Here is a 24,758-nt window from a genome sequence, read left to right as displayed (position 1 = left end):
GCGCTTATGAGAGCATTCGCTGGGCCACTCCTGCTACGCCTTGCGCGGGGGCCTCGTTTCGCTGACCTTCGCCGGTGGGGCGCACATGAAGGGGGAAAAATAGAGAAAATAGGGAAAGTAGAAAATGTATGAAAAAAAAAAAAAAGAGAGAAAAAAACACAACAAATAGCGCTGCAAATGGCGCTGCAAATCGCACTACAAATCGCACTACAAATCGCACTACAAACCGCACTCCAAAGGAACAAAAAAAAAACGGCGAAAGCAACCTCTCCTTGCCTACATAAGCCATGTACCTCCCGCGCACGGCCAACCAGCATTGAGAACAAAAATCAGGTGCAAGAATAATGTGTTGGTGCTGCTTCTGTTTGGGGAGGCCTCACCCGTGAAGCGCGAAAAGGCGCTGGGTAACCGCTAACCGGTAGCCGCTAACCGTTCCGAAGTGCACAGCGCGACACGCGTTGCCTTGTGCATCTCGCACGTCGCGCGAAAGCAACCCGTTCGTCATCGCTCTAATGCTCACTAGTGTGATGACCACTAGGGGGGCCCCCCTTTTGAGAAGCCCACCCTTTTGGAAGGACGCGCCAAGCGAACGTATGCCAGTCGAATCAGGCGCTACATCGCACCTTGGGGACGTTCCCACTTGTTGCCCGTATAAAGGCACCTCTTCAAAAAAAAAAACCTACATGAAAAGGTAATTCCATTTTTCCCAAGGGGATCTATACCCAAAGGGTGAGCTGCACACATTGGTATGCAGCTCCTTGGGGGGAGTACCTACGCGGAGTAAAGCCAATTGCCTGCCGCTTCACACCTTGCCTGATGATTAACATCCTTCTTGCTGCTTCTCTGGGGGGGTTGGGTCCTTTTCGACCTTGTCATCCTTCTGGTAGACTGAAAGAAGGGGGAACGTGTGAGGGATAACTCGAGGAGAAGTCTAATTAGAAGGCGCTACAAAGAAGTGACCTCGTGTGGACGCCCCCGCATGGACGGTCTTGCGAGAACGGCTGCGCAAGGTGGCACTGCCGCGTCTCCACACGCCACTTCATCCCCCCTTACACGCTCCATCCTCGATGACGCGGACGAGGGTGCCCTTCAACTTGTTCCGTATGAGGATGTCCCGCTCCATCTCGTCAATCTCGTCGGCCATCTTCCTCTGCAAGTTGAGGAGGTGCTTCCTGTAGAGGACTCTGTTTTGGTACTGTTCCTTCAGCTCCCCCTTGACTCTGTTCACTTGGCGTATCTTCCTCATCAGGATGTTCCGCTTTATCTTCAAAAATAAGACATACGTAAAGGACATTTTTATATTCTCTATGCTAGCCAAATCTTCTACCAAATTGAGTAGCATGTATTTCAGCTGGGTTCTTTTCCGCTCCTTCTTGGCATCCCTCCTCCCGACTGCCGCCTTGTCGTAAACTCCTCTTCTGAGGAATTTCATCAGCCGTTTTTTGGTCTCCCCGTTGTGGCGGCTTCCACCTCCTGCATTTGCTCCACCCACTGTATTAGCGGCTCCCATTTCATTTGCTCCCCCCCCTCGCTCGTGCAAAAAGCCAAAGTCGTATTTCCCATTCAGCAGCTTCGTAAAAAACAGGTGCATGTTCTCCGTTTTTTGGACCATTTCAATCTCGTTGTAGTTTTGCGAAGACGGGGCCACCGCGTCGACTGCCTCGCCATCGTGCAGACTTGACTCATCTCTTGAGGCATCTCTTTGCTCGCCTTCCAACCGCTGCGAGTCCATCGCTTGGGAGTTCATTTCAGGGACCTCCCCCTGGTTGAGCGGTGCGGTAAAACCGGAAAGGGGAACTCCACCCTGGTCACTCCCCACCCTGTTCACCACGGCATCGCTTCTCACTTGAGCTGCGCTTCTCTCTTGGGGTGTGCCCCCCCCCTCACACCAACCACTAAGTTGAGGCGCCTGGACCAGCTGACCCCCCCCCTGAGGCACACACCCATTAGGGCCATACCAATTTAGCATATTTTCCTGCAAAGCCTTTTGATAGCAGTACTGGTTATACCACTGAATTTGCTGGTTTAACGATTGGCCTACCTCATACCTCTCCCTTAGTATTCTCACCCTTTCGAATGTCTTGTCTATGGTGTAGAGGACGGCCTTGAAGTGGAGCAGAATGTCATGGTCGTCAAGGACTAGCTCATCAAAGGGCAGTGAATTCTCCTGATTTTCGCTCAGCTTAACTGTCACCGTGTTTTCATTTTTTTTTAAAAAAATGTACAGGTATATCGACGTGATGTAGAAGAGGAAGAAGAAGAAGACGAAGCTGCTCAGCAGCTCGTAGGCGGAGTACTTTTCGCTCGTCTGGACGTGGTAAAACAGCATCGTCCATTTTTGCAGGCCTATGCTGGTGTCCAGGTAGGTGTAGGAGCCTGCAGAATGGCGGCGAGGGGGAGAGGAAGTGATGTGGTGAAGTAGCGGCGAAAAGGCAATGCATCGGTGAGGTGGCGGTGAATAGATAATACACCGGTGAGGTGGCTGCGAAAGGGTAATGCACCATGAGGGGTCGAAACAAACGTGGCAGGCGCCGCTGCCCCGCCGCTGCCCCGCCGCTACTCCGCCGCTACTCCGCCGCGACTCGGCTGCCACCCCACCCCTTTCTCTTACTCAGGAGGGACATCAAACAGACGGAGAGGCACACCGACGCCGTCACGAAGAGGAAGTGAAACTTGTACTTGATAAACGAAACGAAGTAGTTAACAAAGAAGAAGCAATAAATCTTCAACACGACTGTCACAAGAATGATGTGGCAAAACAAATTGCCGTAAAATCTGCACACCTTTATCCGTAACAGGTCGTCCACCAGCGACTTGAATTTCCCCAGCTTGTTCAGATTAAACGTGTCTGCAATGGTCCTCTTCTTTATATACTCAACGTAGTCATACGAGTGACTCACAGATTTCAGGGTCATAAAATTAAATGAAAAGAAACACAGACAAATGGTAAAAAAGAAGCCAAAAAACAGCAGGAAGAATCGATTCCGCACGTAGTACAGCATGTACATTACGAGAAGGAAATATCCCGCCGTTACGATTAAGAGGAATATCAAAATGATCAGCTTCGTTCTGTACTGCGGGTTTTTAAATTCGGTCGTCTCCTGCACGAAGACGTCCTTCGTTTGTCTGAACAGGCCGTTGCTCTGGACGTTGAAGGAGGCCTGCCCGGGGGAAAAAAAAAAAAAATAACAAAATAAAGTAAAAAAAAAAAAAAAAAGCTATCTGGCTAGCCAAAATGCAGAAAAAGGCGGCTATCCACCTGCACGTTCATATTTTTTTTTTCTTCATTTCAGTCACTTTCTGGTGTTACATTTAGCAGAATGAACAGGCTGTGCTCAAAGTTGTACAGTAGGGCGTACGCGTCGTAGTGCTTTATGGCTTCCTTTCTGCTGTCAAACGTGTCTTCGTACTCGCGCAGTTCGTGCGCCTCTGCGTGGGGGAGAAGCGGGGAAAACGCGGCGCAGTTGCGGTGTGTATGTAGTGGTGAGCACATAACGGTGTGCATTTATCGGTGAGCACATAACGGGTGCGCGCCCGCTCAGGCTTGGGGGCGCCCCTCTCTGCCTACCCGTGGCGGGCGCGTCTGAAAGGAGGGGATTCTCCACGACTATTTCGTCGGACACTTTGGGGGAGTTGGGAAGCAGGTCAACGTGTGGCACATTAAGAGATGTGTGCGGCATGAAGAGATGTGTGCGGCATGAAGGGATGTGCATCGACATGAAGCGACGCGTACTGGAACGACGCAACGTGCATCGACACGCTGCAACTTGTATCAACGTGTGACCCACTTCTGGCGCCCACGCGCACACACTCCGGCAGCGAAGCGCGCTGTACCTGCCTTCCCATCGCTAAGCTTCACCAACACGTCATAGGGGAAAATGTGGAAGACGTCTTCGTACACAAAGATGTTCTGTCCCTCGAAGGCCGCCTCCAGTTTAAAAACATTTTTGTTGTCCAGATTTTTTTTGTTTCTCATTATGTTATTTATCACGACGGCGCTGAGGAACTGCAGGTACTCGGAGGTGTGCGTCAGCGTGTCGAACGATTTTTCCTGCGCAGTGATGGGGCGGTGGAGCGGTGAAAGCGGTTAAGCTGTTAAAGCGGTTAAGCCGTTAACGCCGTTATCGAGGTCAACGCACTTTGCTTGCTCAGGCGGGCATGGGAACGGCGCCGCGCCAGACTCTCTCCCACGTGTACACGCACAAACGCATTACCCCCCTCGCCTTCGCGACGAAGGGCGCCCCCAACTGGTGCGCGTAGTGCGCGTCAAGGTGGGTCATCGCATTCTGGTCGAAAAATATTTTGAGCACAAAAAATATAAAAAAAAGAAAAAAAAGAATCACGCTGCCTATCTTGAGGATGTCTATTTTGATTTTCTTCTCTTCGTATTCTTCGTAGGTCATTTCGTTTCTTCGTCCGGGTGTTTCCTGCACAGGTGTGGGTGTGGTGTGACGTGGTGATGATGATGGTGGGGTTGGGGTCATGCACAGGCTCTTTGTGATCGTCTCTCTATGGCTTGTTTATTACTTCCCCCCATTGGAGTCTCTACATTCTCTCCCTCAGCGCAGCTGCTCTCTTTTACTCTTTTATTTTTCTCCTTCAGGAAAAACAAGTAATCCCTTAGTTTGGCCCATAGGTGGCTGCTTCGGGGTTTAAACTCTACAGAGGGGGTGGAAAGAACATGTGTGCAGCTTTTGTGTGTAGCTCCTCTGTGTTGCTCATGTGTGCATCTCACGTGAGCATCTCCTGTGTACTTCCCCATGAAAGTAACCTACGAAATGGAGCGCCCATCCCCCATGTGGCCACCGAACTGCCTACCGAAAAGATCCCCGTGCTTGTTCATCAGCAAAAAGGCAGTCGCGGTGGACGCAACTGTAATCATGGGCACGAAGAAAAAATTGTAAATTATAACAACAAAAAAATTGTACACAAATTCGTTCTTGTATTTTGAGTCGTCTTCGAAGGAGAAGACGGAGGTGAAGTAGCTCTTGAGCTTCTCCCCGCCTGGAGGGGGTGCGAGGGGGGCATAGCAGCATTAAGTTGCGCAGGTCAACACCCTACGTGTGCTCACACTAGTCGGACGGCAACACACATTCTCCTGCTCATCAGCAGATGCACATTTGCACCGCTAGCGGGGACACTCCCCCTTACTCGAAAAATAATTAATGAGGATCAACACCAAGAAGCTCAGGAGAAAGAGGAGCAGCATGTAGTTGTGCTCAACAGTTGTCCTAATTATTTGCACCGGGAAGGCAAGGACCTTCCAGTGCGTTGATATTTTTGTGAGGATGGTTAAAAGGAGGAAAAGGTAGTAGGAGCAGATTAGCAGGTCGACTCCCTTTTCGTGCACAGAGTGGTTCTCAACTGTGTCTAAAGGGGGGGGAAAAAAAAAAAAAAAAAAAAAATGAGGAAAATGAGATAAATGAGATGAGGAAGAGGTGAGGCGGAGACACCACACGATTAATTAAAGAATCACGCAAGCTACTCACGTGTAACCCCTTTTGCCACTACTCCGTTGAGTACCTATAAATTGCTCGTAGAGGATGCTCAGGTCGATGAGGGCAACCAGGCAGAGGTGCAGGAGGTTCATTTTTTTTCTGGCAAGTGGGGGTAAAAAAGGGGGGCGGCATTTAGCCTGTGTGCATGCATTAGGTTGGCGGCGTTTCGATTGTGTGTATGCACCGGGTGGGCGTCACTTTCCTGACAGCACCGCCGCTAACGCAGCTGGTGCCGCTAACGCCGATAATGCCCCTTTCGTGGACGAACTAACCCCCGAGAGATGCACTTCCGATAGGCCAGCGCCAGCGCGCTCATGTTAAGGAGCAGGAACAGGAGCCACTCGTGCCAGTGGTAGGCGTGGCCAATGCTGATGCTCGACTGGGATTTGAAGATGGCCGAATGGAACAGCTGGTGGAACGCAACTGAGTAGTCTGCGCGGGGGGTGAAGTGGGCAGGAAAAGGAACGCGTGATGAAGTGGGAAGAAAAAGGAGCAAGTGGTGAAGTGGGCAGAAAAAGGAGCAAGTGGTGAAGTGGGAAGAAAAAGGAATGCGTGATGAAGTGGGAAGAAACAGGAACGCGTGATGAAGTTGATACAGATCAAAAAGACGGCGTGACGAACGGGGCAACCGAGTTGTCTCTGCCGCTACACACCTGCCGCTGACCTACCGCTGCACTCACCTACGTACGTACTGGCGCTCGAATTGTGAAAGGACAAGACGTAGTCGGAGCCCCCCCCCAAGGCATATCTCGAAAAATGAACACGGCCATAGTTGCACACGTGGGTCATGCCGGAGAGTTCCCTCTGAATGGCTTCTATCTCAGGACCACTGGCATACTCATTCCTAACCACAGAGGAAAAGGCTTGGTGGAAGCAGCTGGTGAAATCGTCACTCCTATGTGAGAAGTGCACAACGACGATTGAGGCATACAGAACCAAATGGGCCACTAACAAAATGGCGTTAACCACAGAGGCGTAGTCGTGCCCCCCCGTTTCCTTCCTCCTCAAGATGGCGTTCCTTATTTCCTCCAGCTCGTTTATTTCGCGTTCGTTCATCGGGTGAGTGGAGGTGAGCGGAGGGTTAGCGGCGTAGCGGCGTGTGTGCGGGGTGTTTAGGGTTTAGGTTTGCCTCGGGAGGGCAGTACTTCCCGATGTGCACTTGTCCGTCGCCCCTGTGTGTAGACCATGGCCTGTGTCGCTCCTCAGTCGAGCGTCCCGCTTCGCCCCTCACAAGCGTGGGCGTCCCTGAGCAGAAGCTTCGGTACTTCGTCGCTTCCACGCGTAACTGTGCACACACTTATCGCATCGCCAATTGGTGAACTGCCGAGCCAAGTTACTTTCACTGTGTGCGTAGTTGGAACAGTTCTGCGCCACGAGTTACCCATCGTGTTATTTGCATGTGTGTGTCGAGGGGGCCACGCGCGGGTGAAAAAAAAAAAAAAAAAAAAAAAAAAAAAAAATGAAAAGTAGAGCAAAACAAAGCGCGGAAAAGTGAAGTTGCCAAATGGAGCCGCCAAACCAAGGGCGCTGCGCAGCCCGGGGTGCGCTACAGCAACATGTGCACTTTGAGCTTCTTGTAAATTGTCTTGCTGTATATGCACGGGATGGGCAGGAAGAACAGCGTTTTGTCGTCTGCGGGGGGGAAGGCAGTTGGGGGGGGGGGGGGGAATAAACAAATGTTGAGCAAGGCGGTGTGCCTATTTTTACGGGGATGTGCCTGTTTCTACGGGGTATGGCCTGATCGTGGCGCCACGCTCGGCACCACAGGCCTTCACCCCCATGCCCCCATCGCAACGTGTGCAAAGAAGCTCCCCTGTGTGGGGAAGCGCGCCGGGCCTTACTCCTCCTTGTGCTCGGGTTGAACGTCAGGACGGGGCAATAAAATAAAAACTCATTCCTATCGAAGGCGTCATTATTTTTGAAGGCGCTAAAGGCGCAATACAGTTTATCTGCAGAGTCATCAGACAAACTGGTCTTTTCCATTCCTCCTTCGTCGTAGCTATCGCCGAGGTTGCTTCTTTCTCCTTCGAGTCCTCCCCCATTCTGTTTATCATTTGAAGTTTTATTAAGACCCCCCTTATCGGCATCTTGGTTGAATGCGCAGTTGGGATCACTTCGTTCATTCCCTCCATTTTGAGCCGCCTCACTTTGCTTGTTTTTTTTTATTTTTATATAAATGTAGGGAGAGTCGTAGTAAAATTGGCTTTCCTTCTTGTGGGTGTATTCCCAGTAATCGCTGGTGCTGTGGATGCGAATGCCTTTTCCTTTTTCTGGGGGGAGTCCTCCGTTAGGGTTATCAACCCCTTTATGTTGGCTGTCCACCTGGGGGGTAGAATCCCCCACGTCCTTTTTTGTGCCCTCCTCAGCGTTGCAGTCATCCTGGAGGCCAGCTTCGTTACCACCTTCGTCACCACCTTCGTGGCCAAGCTCGCTGCCCTCCTCTCCCCCATCCGCACACGCACCTCGCCTATTTTCCTCATCGCAAATTTTCATAAAAATGCCGTTCCTCTTGTGGATGTATCTGTGCGTGAAGGGCTGGGAGCTCGTCACGAATTCGCCTTTGTACGTTTGCAGGGGCTGCAGCCAGATGCCCTCCTCGCTCCTGCGGGGGGGAAGCGGCGGTTTGCATAGCGTTAGCAGGGGGTAAGCGGTGATTCGAACGCGGTTTGAATAGCGTTAGCGGGGGGTAAGCGGTGATTCGAACGCGGTTTGAATAGCGTTAGGGGGGGGTAAGCGGCGGTTTGGGTACCGCTTTACACACCGCTGTGCACGCCGCTCCGCACGCCTACCCGCCAATCCCGTCGCAGTACTTGAAGGACACGCTCAGGCTGCTCACGGGCACGTTCATGCTCCGCGCGTAGCTCAGGTACACAGAGTAAAAGAAGAGCAGGGGGTTCCTAAACATCGAGACGTCGTAGACGTGCCTGCCCCCCCGCTGATCCGTCTGGATGAGGTTTTTCAAGTAGCCCAGCCGTTTCTTTATGTTCGCAAAGAATTCGCGCAAGTCGCCTTCACCCCTGGAGAGGGCGTCCCATGTGCGCGGCACCTAAGTGGGTGAAGAAGTGGAAGTGAAGAAGTGGAGGTGAAGTGGGAGGCGAAGTGGGAGGCGAAGTGGGAGGCGAAGTGGCAGAACGGAGGGGCCCCGCTTTCGCTTCTCCCCTCTCCGCTCTTCGGCCCATTTTCCGCGGCGTGCCTTACCCTGAAGGTGAGCAACTCCAGCTGCATCTCCCCCAGGGGGTCATTCGCCAGGTCGCGCGATCCCGCCATTCGGACGAGGTGTCTAATTTCGGCTTTCATGCTTCTGATGTGGCTCAGCAGGGCGTTGTATTCCTCCGTCAGGTACTTCACTGCAAGGGGGGTGCACATGGAAGAGGCAGCGGTGTAGGGGGGGATGCAGCGGAGTAGGGGGGGACGAAACAGACAGGCCTCGCTTAAGCGGACCCACCACAGTGGAAATACCCCACAGTGGTCATCCCCCACAGTGGTCATCCCCCACAGTGGAAGCACCCCACGAGGGGAGGCGCAGCAAGCACGTACGCGTGGAGGTGGCGTTGACGGCCTGCCGCATCGGCACGAAGCAGGAGAACTCCTCCAGGTAAAGAAGAATCAACTGAAAGGTGTCCCCCCTGTGGGCCCTGTTAACCAGCTGGCACTCGGAAAGGAGCACTCTCTCCGTTAGGCTAATTAGGTGTGCCCCCTCATACAAACGTATGCTTTTATTCTTTTTAAAAATCTTCTGCGTCAAGTGGAAGTGCTCGCACATATACTCAATCAAGCCATGCAACGTCGTGATGGCACTCGGCATTTGCAACACGTTGCTGATCACCGACGGAGTGCTTCTGCTCATTTTGCTAGAAAAGAGATTACACACAAAGGAGTGCAGCATGTTCTTCGTCAGTATGAGCTCCTGGGGGAATAAAATTTCCACACAGGTTCTTAGGTGGTGCGAGAGGAAGTCCCTGCACTTCTCTGCGTTTTTCAGTTGCGCCTTTTGCTTTGCGCGGTCGTCCAGGCGGTCTCGCTGTGCGAGGTCGTCTAGGCTGCCCCCATGTGCGGCTTCTTGCTGGCTGCCCCCCTGCACGGCTTCTTTCTGGCAGAATGCCTCCACCGTGGCCACCATCTCGCTGAGCAGGTCCACGTCGACGTTGAGGTTCTCCACGGGACCCTGCTCATTCAGCAGGGAGAAGAACAACAGGGTGAAGAAAAGGCACCTGGAGGTATCCCCCCCTGTGTGGTCCTCCTCCCCACTTAGCTCTTCCACATCAGGTACATTGCAAACACGCATGGAGCTAAGGCAGAAGAAGAGGAAACGCAGGTACTCCCTCGAGTGATGTGCAAAATCTAGGTTGACCACCACACCGTTGCGCATAAGGGTAGGAGAGAGACTAGCCATGCGATTGTAATATACAAAATGAATTTTATGGGAGTTCTTCCTAATGTATTTCTCTACCTTTTGGATGTGTCCCTCCTCCCCAACGTCCATCACGACCACATCATTCTGCTTGGACGGCAGGGAGGTGGAGGTACTATTTAAATCTACGTAGAGCACACTGTTACTGCTCAGCAGGACCGTCGAAATGGCAAAGCTGTATCGATTCTTCTGTAGGAGAATAATGAATTTGTTTTTTTCCCTAAGGAGGGAGTTAAAGTACTCTCCCCGCTGCACGCACTGTATGAAGCGTTCACCGGGGGGGGTATCACGCTGGCTTGTCACACGGTTTGTAGATTCCCCTTTCGATGGGACCTCCCCCGGGGTGTCTCCCACACCTGTTTGTGCTCCCCCCATGATGAAGGCAGAACTTCCACCAATATGCGAAGCGACCAAATGGCACAAATTTTTACTAACCAATTCTCTGTGCAGGTAAATTAATCCCCTCAACTTTACATCAACGTATTTCCTCACCGAGAGGACAAACTCCTTCTTCTTAATAATCATGTCAATTACAGTTCTGTAAAACAGCATGGCTGGCTTGGTAAAGTCTTTAAATGGAAAGGTGTCTCCCCTTTTACTCTCTTCATCTTCATCTTCATCTTCACCTTCGGGTTCGATCACATGGGAGCTCGTCGTTCTAACGTACCGATCCCACGTCTTCTTATTCTTCATCATATGTTTTAATAACCTTTTGAAGACGCCCTGGTTTCTCCTCCTCAGTTCTAGGAGCTCCGGTAGGTAGCTCTCGATGGAGTCTTCCCCCTCCCCACCACCAGCCCTGTGGGTGGGTTGGCCCAATTCGTCCTCATCGCCGCCGTCGCTACCATCGCTGCTATCGATGTGGCGGTGTGCCTGCGCGGCTGCTCCTTTGGCTGTCTCTTCGCTTATCACTTTGGCATTTGTGACATTTGTGGCATTTTTAAGAGGGGCCTCCTTCCCACCGTCTTCACGCCGCTCCTGCCGCTCCTGCCGCTCCTGCCGCTGCTCCTGCCCCTCCTCTTCGCGGAACTCCCCCCGCAGCTCTCTCCTCTCCACGTAAAGCAGCCGCACCGATCCGTCTACGCATCTCACAATTTGACTTTCCCTATTCTCGTTCGTCCCATAGGCCATTTTTTCCCCCCACCGGTGTGGCGGACCTTCCAAGGATTCACTTCCCCCATCCCACTGTCCTCCCTCCGTGGGGCAATCCCCAGAGTGATGCTCCCCCCCTAACTCGTCATCCACCAAGGCAAAGTGCTCATCGCAGATGCTACTCGTGTAGGCGGAGGAACTATCCCACACATCACTCAGCCAGTTCTCTTCATCATTCCACAAGTTGTTTTCCCCTCCCTGAGAGGTACACTTTTCGCGTTGAAAAGGGGACCCCCCCTCATTTGAGATGCTCCTACATGAAGTGTCCACATTTCGAACAGAGCCATCCCCTGGGGAGAGCGACTCGTGGCGATGCTCCAGGGGGGGGTTGTTCCCTTCTCCGGACGCAGCTTCCATCTCCCTCTCCCTCTTCCGCTTCTCCCCGATGGACCGAAGTACCCGCTTCTCCCCCTCCCTGTTGTACCTTCGGAAAAATAAAAACACGTCCCTCCACTTGACCCACTTGTAGTGATACACATCCAGGTACACGCTCAGCAAAAAGTTTAGCAACAGGGTGTGTTTGCTATCCACGACTGATAAGATGTGAAAGTAAAAATAATTCATCACGCACGCTTCGCTGTCTGGGCCCTTCCCTCCGTTGGATAGCTGGCTGGCCAGCTTGACCATTTTTGCGAAGTTGCAGTGGGGCAGCTTGTATCTTTCCTTCATCATCCCGAGCGACTGGGTTAGCAGGTAGGCCACGTAGGTCAGGACCACCACTCGTTGGGGTGTGGCGGTGGTAGCGGTGGTAGCGGCGGTAGCGGCTGCTTCACCTTCTTCGATTCGTTCCCTTCGCTCCATTCGCTCCATTCGTTCGCTTTTCTCTCCTGCGTCTGGCGCCTTCTCCAGCAGGGCGGCCGCTCGGCGCAGGACCTGAGACGGGGCACGTAAGGCAAGCGGGGAATTTTGCAGGCATAGAAAGCTCACACGTGGGAGGATAAACACATGGGCGGACACACACAACTCGGCGGATGCACCGCTAGAGTTACCTCCTCCTCGCGCTGGTCCCTCAGCACCGCGGGGAACTCCCCAGCCGGACGCCCTCCCGCCCCCTTTTCGTAATAGTAACCAAACAGGTTAAGCAGATTGCTCTTCTTATAATGGCACACGATGACGTGGTGGTCCTCTCCAACCTTCGCGAAGTCTATCTCTTCCAGAGAGTCCGCAAAGAGGTACACAGATGCGGACCCATGTGTGCCTTCCTTCACGAGAGAGTAAATATCCTCATCCATATTTTTGAACAAAATGTTAAAGTTCCTGCTCCGGTAGGTTCGTATCTTGTCTTTGATGTGCTCCAGTTGGTCCTCTTTGTTGGAGCCAGTGGCGTGGTTCGCGTGGTTGGCAGCGGCTTGGTTGGCGTGGCTGGCGGTGGATTGGCTCAAGCTGACGCGACCCACGCTGACGCTTACCGCGGTGGTGCTGTCCCCCCCAACGGCGAGAATCTCCCAGCCGCACTGCCCCTTCACGTAGACGTATTTCTCCTCGTCCCTTCGGAACTTCCGCAGAAGGTACTTCTTCATTTGGTGGAAGGGGTCGATGCATATGATGACCTTCTCGTGCAAAGCGTCCAGCAAGTGGCAGTTGAACATGAGCATGCTGTCACAGCAGAGGTGTAGCTGCGAGTATTGTTTTATGAATGCCAGGGGGAGGTAGTTCTCCGGGCGGAGTGCGCCCCGCGGGGTGAGGTCACCCCAGGGGGGTAGGCCAATCTGCGGTTGGAGGAAGTGGGGCTGCTCGGGCTGCTCAACCTGCTCAACCTGATCAACCTGCTCAACCTGATCAACCTGCCCAGACAGGTTCAACTTCCCCTTTTGCGGCGTCAGCCCTACCGCAGCCCCGCCGAGACGCATCCCCCGGTACTTCTCCCTCTCCTTCATCAGCAATTTGATGAACTTTTTTTTCTCCCTCGGCTCCATGGCGGAGCAGTAGATGAAGAGGACGCTCTTGAGCGGAAGGAGGGTGTGCGTCCTTCGCTCGATTTCTTCCTCAGTTGAGCGGTCAATTGAGAGGAGGTCCTCCTGCGCGGGGGGGGTGAAGCGGTGTCAATAGGGGGTAGCGGTGTCGTGAGGGTGGAGCGGTGTTGTGAGGGGGCACCAACTGGGTAACTCCAACATGCTGCAACCCACTGCGACGCTCATCGCGACGCTCACTAACCAGCAGGGGACGCACATCCGGGGGAGCCGCGCCCGCCAGCGCGTTGCGCAAGTCCTCCCGCAGGGCAGCCACATCCTGAGTGAGCTGAGTCACGCCCTTCCGTAGCACCAGGTGAGAGTCCCTCCGCTTCACATAATCATTAATCGACACAATAAAAGCGTCCAATATTCGAACGAACTTATAATTGAGGAACCTCTCCACATTAGAGACGTTTTCGTACTTGAGGATGAGACTCTTGGTGACAGAATGGACGGATACGTTTTTAATTTGGCGAAAGAAAAACCTAAAGTGGAAGGAACTTTTGATGTGCTCTTCATCATTCCTCTGCCCAAAGTACAGAAAAACAATTTTGAGGAACCCTCCGTACCTCCTTTCATTTTCCTCTTTGAAGTGACTGAAGTCCTCCCTTGTAATTCTTTTTAACTCATTTTTCGCTTTGCCTATTTTTGCTTTACATTCCCTGAGCGATTCTTCCAGCTGGCTGTTCATTTGATCTAGCTCCGTCTGCTTCTCCCTCATTTGGTCTCTTATTTGGTAGGCTACTCTTTGTGTTGCTTCATTCTGGCCGACCAACTGGTTGATCAACCTTTTGCATTTGCTCCGCCTCTCCAGCAACGGGTTCAGTTCCTGCCTCCTCAGCGTGGCGTACACTTGGTGTGTCTTCTTCACAAATGTAGCTGCGTCGAACTGTGCGGTGGTGTTCCTCCAACGGGGTGACTCCTCTGGGAAGGAGCGACGATCCCACTGGTGGTGGTAGACGCCCTGATTGGCTAGCAACCCGTTCAGACTTCCGCTAATTCTACTGAGGAAGCGAATTTCTAGGGGAATCTCCACATCTGAGTTAGATGCAGGGACCAGCCCACACTGCGCCTCGCTGGGGAAGCGGTACGTGGGTCTGCCCTTCACGTAATTGTACAGCGGCAACGCCAAGTTGAAGAGAAAGTTGCTCCCCTCCAAATTGAAGAGAAAGTCGTTGCTCTCCAAGTTGAAGAGAAGGTCGTTGCCCCCCTCCAAGGTGAACGTCGCACTGGTGCCCTCCTCAAAGGTGTAGAAAGCCAAGTGAACCACGTTGAACGACTTGAACAGATGCACAAAGCGAGAAGAGTGCGTCTGGTGAAACTCCCGGTAGTGACTCGTGTAAAAGAGGAAATGGTTCCTGTTTAGCAGCATCGGCGCGATGTAGTTTTGCATGTTCGCTCCTATACAGACCTGCCTGTGCTTGATTAGGCTCACAATCTCTAAGTAGTAGTGATTGGTGAAATCTTCGTAGAGCCCGTCGAGGTCCCCGTTGTGCAGCACGTTGTCCATCAGGTCCAGCTGCTCCTCGCTGCGGGGGAAGCGGCCCAGCAGGAGGTTTCTCCCGCCGGTCGTTCCCACGCTAGCATGGTTAGATGCTCCCAATTTGGCACTGCTAACCGATTCTCCCAATTCCGCTCTGCTAACCGGTTTGTCCCCCCCCAGGAGGGACCTCACCGTGCGGTCGTAAACCTCGCGCAGCTGCCCCCTAGCCGCATCCACCTCATCCGCCAAAAAGACGGCCCGGTCATCCTTAAACGCGCAGTAAATCGAAACGACCTTCCGCAGCAACTCCTCCTGCTCATTCAAAAAAACGACATTGCTTCTCCTCAAGAGGAGAAAAGAATTTATAATCAACACCATCTTCACAACGTCGTGGTAGAAACGTTCAACCGGTTTGTCTTCAAAAAAGGTACTCACGAAGCTCAGATTTATTTTCCCCTCTCGGTCATCACAAAGATTCGATTTTGCCTGAACGGTCAGGTTATTTTCTTGCCAACTTAAAAAGAGCCCATTGCTTTCATTACTTTGCTGCAGGGGGTACTTACCAAACCGGGTGGCAAAAGAACGCTCAATGATTTGTCTGCACCTCTGCATCTGCTCATACGAAATGACATCGCTGCAGAAGATTCTATACACATCCTGTTTAAAGAAAAATAAAATTTCATTAATGCTCTTGGCTATGTCCTTGTCGTAGAGGAGCAGGTGGTTGATGAGGTTATTCATTCTGCTGGTGTGCACGTGCAGGGTGGTTTGCTCCCCCCGGGCCTTCCCCATGACGCCTTCGAATATCTCCAGGATGCACTTGATGAAGCTGTTGCACTCGGTGATCACCTCTTCGCAGAAGTTCTGCGGGGAAAAGCGGTGGTGAGGGGATAAGCGGTGAGGAAGACGTGCTAGTGAGAACGGCGTACTGGTGGAAGGGCGCCCCCTCCAGAGTGCCCCCTTCCAATGCTTCGCCCCAACTGCTTCGCTCCACGCCGACTTACATATTTCAGGAAGAGCGCCTCGATGACGCTCGAGTAGACGCCGTGGATGTCCCGCGCCTCCATCGCGCCGACGTTGAGCACGAAGAAGTGCCGGTGCATCTTCTCGAAGGCGTGGCAGTCCTCCTGCGTGCGCATCGCCTGCTCGCTGTTGAAGGTGCAGAAGAGCCTGCACCTCGGCAGGGCCACCTCGGCTGCGAGCTCCCGGTCGAAGAAGGCCTGCGTGGGGGGGAAGCGCGTCAGGGGGAGAAGTGTAAACAAGCACACGCCTATGCGTTCCTGCGCGTGAATAAGCGCACATCTATGTGTCCGTGCGTGCGAATAAGCACACATCTATGCGTTCCTGCGCCGCGATCCGCGCCGCTCGTCACACCGCTAGCCACGCCTTACGCTGCTCCCCGCGAGGGCGTAGAGAAACTCCAGGGTGAGGCGGGAGCCCCCGGCCAGGCAGTTAACGTCGTCGATGAAAATCGTCACGTCGCCGCGCAGGGACCCCCCGGAGAGGTCGAACGAGCGGCGCAACTTGTTTACGATTCGGCTGTAGCGAAAGAGCGCGTTGAAGCGGAAGGTGAAGTTGTGCAGGTCCGCCCTCTTCTGCTCAGCCGAATTCAGATGGTTACAAACGCACAGGGACTTAGCAGAGTTAGATCCCCCCATCAGGACGAGGGGCATACGTAGGTGGGAGGCAATTCCTACGAGATACTTCATGCATAGAATGTTTGCGTCCTCAAAAAGGAAGTAGTTCTCATTTATGTATAACACCTTGTCCACTAGATCCGTCTTACTTATAAGAACGCTCTCCTTTGAGAACGTTTTTTCGTGCCTCATGATCTTATTCGTTTCGGCGTTGTAGTGCAGATGGACGAAGGGGGTATTCCTCGGGATTATAGAGATGTTATTGATGTGCTTAAAAATGAACCCCTCAAATTGGGCCCTAAACTGCTGGTCCATGAAGGACGTAAGGGCGTAGACGAAGCTGATGGTGATTATGTTATTCAGGTGATTGTCTAGGGTTTTTTTTTCCCCTCCCTTTTTCTCCTTAAGAGTTGTTATGAAATAATTGGCTAACTGCACGAAGTGGTTGATCAGCGAGTTCACGTGGACGCTCACTTGGGCCCTTCCCTTGTGGAGGAAGTGGATGGTGCCGTCTTCCCTCGCTACGTCTGCATCGCCCTCCTCATCCGATTCGTCGTCCGCTGCACCTGCGCCGTCAGCGGGTACGGGGCCATCCTCTGTGCGCCCACGACCAGTGTTATCACTATCGCTTCCCCCATCGTGATTCTCCCCCCCATGCGGAAGAAACGAAGGAGGGTTCACCTCTCCGGGGGGAGCCACCTCTCCAGGGGCGCTCTTCTCACCACTCCTTCCACCCACCCCCAATAAGCCACTCCCCTCGCATTTCCTGTGTTTCCTAAAAAAGTTCAACGCCTCGATGAACAGATCCTCAAACACTTTGACGATTTTCTTCTTCGCAGACTTGTAAGTTTTAATTCGCTCCACGGCATGGGTGATGAAGGGGAGGAAGGGGACGGTGTGCCTCACTTGCACGTGGTGGTAGTTCCCAATGAGGTTGGGAGGCATTTGGGTTAAGCGCTCTGGTGAGAATACATAGCAGTGATGATTGCAGTCGTCTTCTTCTTTTTCCATTTGACTCAGCAGGTTCTTCTTCATCGTGTGGCTGACGATCCTCTCCACGAAGGTGATGTCCCTCACCTTGATGACCCTCACGTGTATTCTTTTCTTCTTCAGAGGGGATTCTCCAGTCCATTGCTCACACTGGTTAGTGTGGCTCCTCTCATTTGGGTCATTCCTACTCCTTCCACCACCACCACCATCACCGTGTGGGGGGCCAGCCCTCCTTTTGGTCTTTCTGCCCAATTTGTTGGTGTCCCCCTGGGGTGAAGAGCGCCCAGGGGGGGCTTCACTGGGGTCATCCCCTCGATTAGCGGTTTCTCCAGCTGCGTTCCCCGCCGCTCCTACTGCTGCGTTCCCTGCCGCGCCCCCGCGGCCGAAGACGAACCGGAGGCAGTCCCCATCCTCGCAGTAACTCAAGTCGATGCGCTCCACCGTGCAGCGGTTGTAGCTCCCCTGCTGTGCCACCTCCAACCGGTTAATCAAAGCGGCCAGGAGAAAGACGATGGTGTTTCTCCCAGCGAACTTCTCCCCCACGAGCAAAACGTTAGTGATGTGCCTCTGGCCGCACTTCCCACCGTCACCTTGGCGAAATTTGAGGTGATTTAAAATTCTGTAAAGTTGCAGGGACTTCTCTATTTGGTACTTCATGAAGGTCATCTTCCTCTCCACCATCAGCTGAGTTATTACGTTTCCTATTTGTTTATCCCACGAGGTGTCTTTTAGGTAGGTCTTTTGGGGGGTCTCTTCCACTGCGAACACCTCTTGCTGGTCTGCTTCGTCTTTTCTCTCGACCCACTTGAGCAGCCGGTCGCTCCACTCCTTGGGGATGTTAAACAGAAGGCACACGTCTTTGGCTAGTTCCCTCCATTTTGAATTAGGCACAAGGGAAGAGACGTGCTGTATGATTCCCTTCGCCACGGCGTACTCCTCGCAGGGGTTCTGCCCGCTCCTGGCCATCTTCACCGTGCGGAGGAGCGTCCGCTCGTCCAGGTGCGCCTTCAGAGGTTCCTGCGGTGGGGCGAGCAAATGGGAAGGGGCAAATGGAGAGGAGCAAATGGGAAGGGGCAAATGGAGAGGAGCAAATGGGAAGAAGCAAATAAGAAGCAAATGGAGAGCAGCAACTGGCACGTCAGCGGTGCAGCTCGATCAACACAGTCACCCTGCCGCTCTAACGGGGACCCCCCCGCTCGGTTTCCCTACCTGCTGCTTCAAATACTGGAAGGCCGCATACGTCGCGGAGGCCAGGGCGCGCGCGCGAGCGGGTCCGCAGGAGAGGAAGACGAGGAAGAGGACCGCCAACGAAAAGGGCTTAACCGGCTGGTGCACCGAGAGTGAAAAATGGAGTCTGGTCCCCCGGTTTAGGGAGCGCCCCTGGGAGTAGTACCCCCCCGCAAAGGGAAGGGCCTCCTCCGCTAGCGATATGTACATGAGATTCCTCTTGCTGAGGTTGAATTCTGTCCCGTTGATTTTTATGGCCTTCATCTTGTTGACGAAATGGTTTCTAATGTTGGCTAGCTGCTCATTCAGTAGGGCTAGAACCTCCGGTCGGTACGCATCTACCTGGTGGAGGAAGACAGACACGTTGGAGCACAAGCTGCACGATATGTAGTTGAGCAGCTCCTGCTTCTTCACCCCCGTGTTGTTAATTAAGATGTAGTGAAATCCAAGGAGAGTGGAAAAATTCTTTGAGTGACTGATCGCGTAGATGCTGCTACACGGCAGTGTAATGAACCCGTTTTGAACAAACTTGTAGAAAAAGAACCCATAACTTTTCTGGTGGTGCAGCATCTCCATGGTGTAATTTTCATTCCCCAGGAGTTCGTGCCTGTACTTTATGTTGTGGTGGAAAAAGCGAATGCGGTAGGTTTCTTCATCTAGGTGGTGCTTCACCTGCTCGAGGTAGCCGTAGCTGGTGTCTCCCGCTGGCGTGCCGCTTCTCTGCTCGTTTAGGAAGACCTGCAAATTGTCTCGCATCTGCGCGAAGAAGGTGAAGGTGATCGCCCAGCCCTTGTCGCTCTGCAGTGGATGGGCGCGGTTTGCAGGGCCGCCTCCCTCCTGACTTTGGCTCTGTTGTGCCTCCTCCCCCATCCGGCGCAGGTTCTCCGCGAGGAGGTAGAGGCCGTACTTGCCCTTCTGCACGTCGTGGACGAAGCCCTCCCAGATGCCCGTAAAATACACATTGATCAAGATGAACAGCTGCTGCAGGTTTTTTATCTTCCAGAAGAAGAGGTAGGAATCTTCCTTAAGAGGAGCCAAGAACTCCCTCCGAGCAGCATACCCCTGGACGCCCCTCACCACGGCACTCTTAATTTCGTTGTTAATTTCGTTTAGCAAAAATTCTGTTTTCTTAAATTTGATTTCCTCCCTGAACAGAACCCGTTCCTTGTCCGCAGTCACAACCCCACAGATGGAATCATTTTGAAAAATGAACTTCTTCACATAGGGGAACAACTTGTGGGCGTATCTGTTGAGGCTCTTGAGCTCGTTCAAATTTAAGTAGACCTCCAAAAACTCATCATCTGTGAGGAGGAAGAAGGAGTACCACTCGCTTCTCCTCTGCAATGTGTGTGTCTCCACCGCTTCTCGAATGGCCGCTAACTCCCTTTCCGCTCTTTCAAATTCGTCCAGTTGGTAGTTTTTTTCTAAGTGCTTCATAATCTGAGGGTAAATAAAAAAATCTTCGCACATCTGCTTGTACTTGGCTACTAGGGAGGATAGCTGGTCCGTTTTTTGGGCCTTCTTCAACTCGCTATTTCTATGTTTGGCTAGCTGGAGATAGCACGGCTGTATCTTCTGGATGATTGCCAAGATGTTGATGAGCATTCGAATCTGCGTGGAGAGCTTATACAGTTCCTGGTACACGTGTCTACTGAAGGAGTCGTTTTGCAGCACGAACAGCTCCGCGAGGGTTCCCTTCAAATTCTGCAGCAGATCGGCCACGTTATTCACGAAATACACCTTTTTGTTTACGAGGCTCACGTCTAGTTTGTTCTTCTTCAGGCCTGCCTTCAACCGCTCCAGCTGCTCGTTCATTTTTTTCTCCCTCCCGTACTCGAAGCAGATGTTTTCTAGGGCGGGGACGCTGTTGGCGAAGTGCAGGTGGAGCAGCTGCCGCAGCTCGATTCGCTCCTGGGAGCGCGGCAGGGAGCGCGGCAGCGGGGGGTTAGAAGCGGCGCGGTTGGGAGAGGCGCGGTTAGAGGCATCACCGTTGGAAGCATCTCCGTTGGAAGCATCTCCGTTGGAAGCGTCTCCGTCAGGGTCAGCAGCGCCACCCTCCAGCCCGCCAACTTCAACGCTTCCAACTTCCACCCCGCTGAGGCGCACCCAGGCCACGTCCTCCGGCGCGGCCCCGCCCCTGGCCGCGTCGAGCACGGCCACCGCGCGCGCGAAGTAGTCCGGGCTGGCGCGCACCGCGCCCAGCAGCCGCAGCACGCGCAGCGCGCCCTCGTAAGTCCGCTGGAACCTGCTGCAGCGCTCGTAAAACTCCACAGTCACGAAGTTCTTGTTGATCCGCTTGAAGTACAAGTCGATGGCCCCTATTTCGGACGACACTCGCTCCACGTCCAGCCGAAAGATCCTCTCCCCCCGATGCCTCTCATTGCAACACAGGTACTTGTAGTAGGTGTAAATGGCAAGGCTGTTATTCACAAACATATTTTGGAGCAAGCTAAAATTCACGAAGGCGTTTTTCTTCTTCTTCAAAACCTTCTGGTAGAGGATGTATTTGTCTACGTCCCTCTTGACGTCCAGGATGTTTCTTCTTAGAAATTCCAACAGCTCGAATACGTAGCAGCGGTTTTTGGTCTGTTCGTCTAGCACTCTAATTTCGTCATCGGGGCCAATCTGAAAGGGTGCATCTTTTTCCCCACTTGAAGCGGCCCCGGAGAGCACACTCGCGTGGTAGTACTGCTCGTGGATGTCCCCTATGGGCGTGACGCGCTCGAGGAGGCTCTCCAGCTCCTCGAGGGAGTAGGTGCAGGTAAACTGGACGAGGTTACCCTTTACGATGTTAAGAATCTTCTGTATGTTCTGCTCCACTCGACCAATCTCAAGAGTTAGTTCCCTAAAGAGAGAGCTAAATTCTATTTCGTAGTTCTTCTCCTTATGTAGAATGCTCTTCATGGCATTCATCTTCTGGTTGATGTGAAAGATCTTCGTCGTGTAGTTCCCACTTATGCTTATGTAATATTTTTTGAAGAGTAAAAAGAGAGAGGAGATAGCCTCTACGCTCTCCTCTATGCTCACGAGGTCATTTGCAAATTTGTTTGTGAAAGTGATATACTCCACGAGGTTACCAATGCTGTCTGGGATTTTGTTTATGAGATTGAAGGAATGATCTAGTTTGCTGGTGAGCTCCTCAATGGTTTGGTTGCTCAAGGAAGGGAGGTAACTGATGAGGTGGTTCCACTTGGTCTTGATGTTGCTCAGCAGGCTGTCAATCAGAAGCCCATTATCTACCTTAAACAGACGAATCTGTATGTGCTTGTTCATCCTCTTCACTTTGCTCTCCAATTCTTTGAAGGAGGTAAAGAGCTGCGAAATGGCCTGCGTGTTCATGACGTCTATCTGGTTGACCTCAATCTGGTCGTTCTTGCTGTGCAGCTGGATCACCTCCTCGAATTCGCTGCAGGACTCCACCATCGAGTGGTACATGATTTTCATTTTTTCCTTCAGCTCCTCGTCCAGCTGCCGAATCGCCTCGTCCGCGCCGATGGCGCAGGCGAAGCCCGAGGGGGGAAGCGCAGTCAGCGGTTGGTCTAGAGACCCTTGGTGTAGAGGCGGTTCGTGTAGAGGCGGTTGGTGCCGCTCTGCGTTATGCCCCTCCGCGTTACGCCCCTCCGCGTTATGCCGCTCCGCGCCCCGGAAAATCACGCTGTCCACGAAGATCTCGCGCGCGAAGAACTCCCTCACCTTGTAGTAGCTGAAGAACCCCTCGCGCATGCAAATACTTTCAATGCCCACGTGGAAGCAGTGCATCAGCGTGTCGATGAGCAAGTCGCAGTCCGGCGTGATTCGCAAGTGGTCTTTTTCCACGTGCAGAACCACGCTGAAGAGGCACACCTCATTCTTCGTTTTATTCCCCGCGCTGTTGCTTTTGCTGTACATGGTATTTATGTTAACCCCTACGTTTGCGCTTTCCAAATGGTCATGGCCCTCTTTGTTTTCTATTTTGATTAACCTGTATGGGGTACCGTCCTTGTCCCGCAGCTTCCCTGGGCTGCTTCTCCCCCGCACACTTTCCACAGAAGCTTCGATAGCTCTACAAGTGCCACCGGGTTCCCCCGTTTGACCGTACGGAGAGTGGACCGCTCCACTGGCCAATCCATTCATCCCGCCAAACGGAGAGGCCGTATCTCCACTCACTCGGCTGTTCTTCTGTAGATCCCCCCCCTCCTGGTCATTTCCATCTCCCCCATTTTGGTCCTCCTCAAAGTAGTTGTTCAGCAGCCCCAGGAAGTGCTCATACGTCTGCAGGATGATGCCCCTCAGGGTGTCGTCGCACAGGTACTGGCACAGCTGTATGAACCGCTTAATGTACACGCAGTAGCAGCTGCTCAGCGCGATTCGGTTGTAGTACACGTCGATGCTCGCGGCATTGGCGGTGCTAGCGGCATTGGCGGTGGCACTGACGTTGCTGCTGCCCTTGCTGCTGCCCTTGCTGCTGATGTTGCCGCTTCCCTTGCTGCTGACGCTGCTCCTCCCCTTGCTGCGCGCCGCCACGATGGGCCCGCCCCCCCCTGGGCCGCGGCCGCCCTGTACGATGCCGTTCCTCTCCAAAAACCCGTTGAGCGCCTTCAAGCTGTGCTCGCAAATGACCGTGGCAATGTGGTTGAGCTTCCCCTTAATGAAGCTATCAAATTTAGGGAAATACTCCCCCTGGAAATCCTTAAACTGCTCCAAACTCATATTACTAATGTTGGTGTCGACCAGTCGGTACTCCCTCAGCTCGTCCAAAATCGTCTGTATCTCCACGAACCCCCTCAGGAAGTGCTCATTCAGGAACAGCAGGTTCTCCTTTATATATTTTTTCTTCCTCTTAAACTTGGAAGACTTAATAACATTTTTGAGGCGGAAAAAGCATTTGTAGAGGGGGAACTTCCTTACGAACTTCAAACTGAGGGCACTGTTCAGGAGGGTTATGTGGTTCTTCCACTCGTTCAGTTCGTAGAAGGTCGTTTCGTTCTTCTCGTTCGTCATCACTCCGCTCAGCGAGATGGACATCACTCCTTCTTCCTTCTTGCCCCCGCAGGGCGCCTTCTCGTACCCTCCTCCGGGCAGGCTGCGCGGAGGGAAGCGGTCAAGCGGTGGGGTGAGGTGAAGCGGTGAGGTGATGCGGTGAGGCGGTGCGGTGAAAATGACGAACGCGTTGAAGGGGGGGCCGAACAAACCGGTCGAATGCCCCCGCTAACACGCCGCTAACACGCCGCTTAAACACCGCTTGCACACCGCTTGCACACCGCTTACACACCGCTTACACACCTGCGCACGTAGATAAACTCGTTGCTCTTCATGTTGTTCCTCACAAAGTCAATCAGCTCGATGTGCGTGCACCACTTGTCCACCACGCTGAAGCTCGCCTCCACGATATCTAGCTTTTTCTTAAAAGCTCCCTCTGGCCCACTGCTCGGCGCTTTCTTCTCGCTTTTCGCCACCCCTCCCTGCGATGGAGCAGCGCCTGTCACAGCAGGTGCAGACGGCGCCGCTAATGAGGTTACTAGCGACGATGCCAAAGACGGTTCCTTCGCCGGAGGCGCCTGTCCTAGACCCGCGTTGCCAACTGCCCCACTCTTGTGTGGCGCCCCCTTCTTCCTGCCTCCTGCAACGCTCTCCTCCCCCACAGGGGCGTGCTCCTTCAATATATCGTCTATCTCGAGCAAAACGTCCATTTTTTTTTTTTTCCTCGCGCCGCCACCTGGTTCATCTACCACATCATTTGCCACCTCCCATCGGTTGGTTGCTCCCCTCTGTGCACTGCCCCCCGAAAGCTCTTGCATCGTTCTTCTCCTTGCAGCGGAGCCTATGGCCCCTTTGGCTTCCTCATTTTGGGACCTACTCCCACAGTTACTAAACTTAATGATGAGGTTTTTCTTGAGCGATGAGTAGTTCATTGTTGCTTCTTCCTCTCTCGGTTGCTAACAGGGGTGTGAGTTCAGTGGGGGGAAGAGAGTAAACGGCTGGCAATGCTTGCGACTGCGCGCGTATGTGTAGCGGTACTGGTGAATGCGCGGAGGTTCCGCTATGTTCCTAATCGTCGTGATCGCCGCTAACGTCGCGAGCAGGTATATCCCCTCCTACAAGTGAGAGCTCAGACGAATTGCCTTCCCCCGTGTGTCATCAGTTAGACGATTAAACGGAAGGAATCGTCCGCAATGGGGATTCTAGGAAGTGATTTTTTTTTTTTTTTTTTCCCCCCCATTTAGACAGGCTAGTAGGGGAGCCTTCTCGACGGGTCCCATTTTTTTTTTTTTTTTTTTTTTTTTCTCCCCTGTGTGTGTAGCCCACTACTCTACACGGATTCGAAAGGCACGCATGCCAAAACGCATGTCAAAGCGCACTCCATGGTGAAGGGGGAAGCGTTTTTACAATCACATAGACGAGCCCAACTGAAAGGCGCAAAATGGTGGG

At 53.0% G+C, this 24,758-nt stretch overlaps 2 protein-coding genes across 2 annotated transcripts, besides 8 other annotated features; both read right to left on the bottom strand.

Moving 5' to 3' along the window:
• Positions 1-820: 820 nt before the first annotated feature.
• PVX_111440 (hypothetical protein, conserved) lies at positions 821-3,002 on the bottom strand (the record flags this gene model as incomplete). The annotated part of the gene is made up of 3 exons (XM_001608463.1): positions 821-888; positions 1,054-2,376; positions 2,594-3,002. 3 exons carry the CDS (start codon positions 3,000-3,002, stop codon positions 821-823), a joined length of 1,800 nt encoding a protein of 599 aa, XP_001608513.1.
• Positions 3,003-7,044: 4,042 nt separating this feature from the next.
• Positions 7,045-24,241, bottom strand: PVX_111435 (hypothetical protein, conserved; the record flags this gene model as incomplete). Its single annotated transcript, XM_001608462.1, has 11 exons — positions 7,045-7,130; positions 7,340-8,100; positions 8,288-8,544; positions 8,697-8,845; positions 9,036-11,742; positions 12,051-13,079; positions 13,216-15,360; positions 15,501-15,716; positions 15,888-18,140; positions 18,333-23,412; positions 23,613-24,241. 11 exons carry the CDS (start codon positions 24,239-24,241, stop codon positions 7,045-7,047), a joined length of 15,312 nt encoding a protein of 5,103 aa, XP_001608512.1.
• Positions 9,132-9,154: a microsatellite.
• Positions 11,090-11,112: a microsatellite.
• Positions 16,377-16,406: a microsatellite.
• Positions 16,545-16,569: a microsatellite.
• Positions 16,709-16,833: a microsatellite.
• Positions 17,322-17,361: a microsatellite.
• Positions 17,420-17,448: a microsatellite.
• Positions 18,742-18,769: a microsatellite.
• Positions 24,242-24,758: the final 517 nt, after the last annotated feature.

This window comes from Plasmodium vivax, chromosome 6 (assembly GCF_000002415.2).
Source record: "Plasmodium vivax chromosome 6, whole genome shotgun sequence".
NCBI classification, from domain to species: Eukaryota; Apicomplexa; class Aconoidasida; order Haemosporida; family Plasmodiidae; genus Plasmodium; species Plasmodium vivax.
This window is presented reverse-complemented; position numbering and strand designations above follow the sequence as displayed.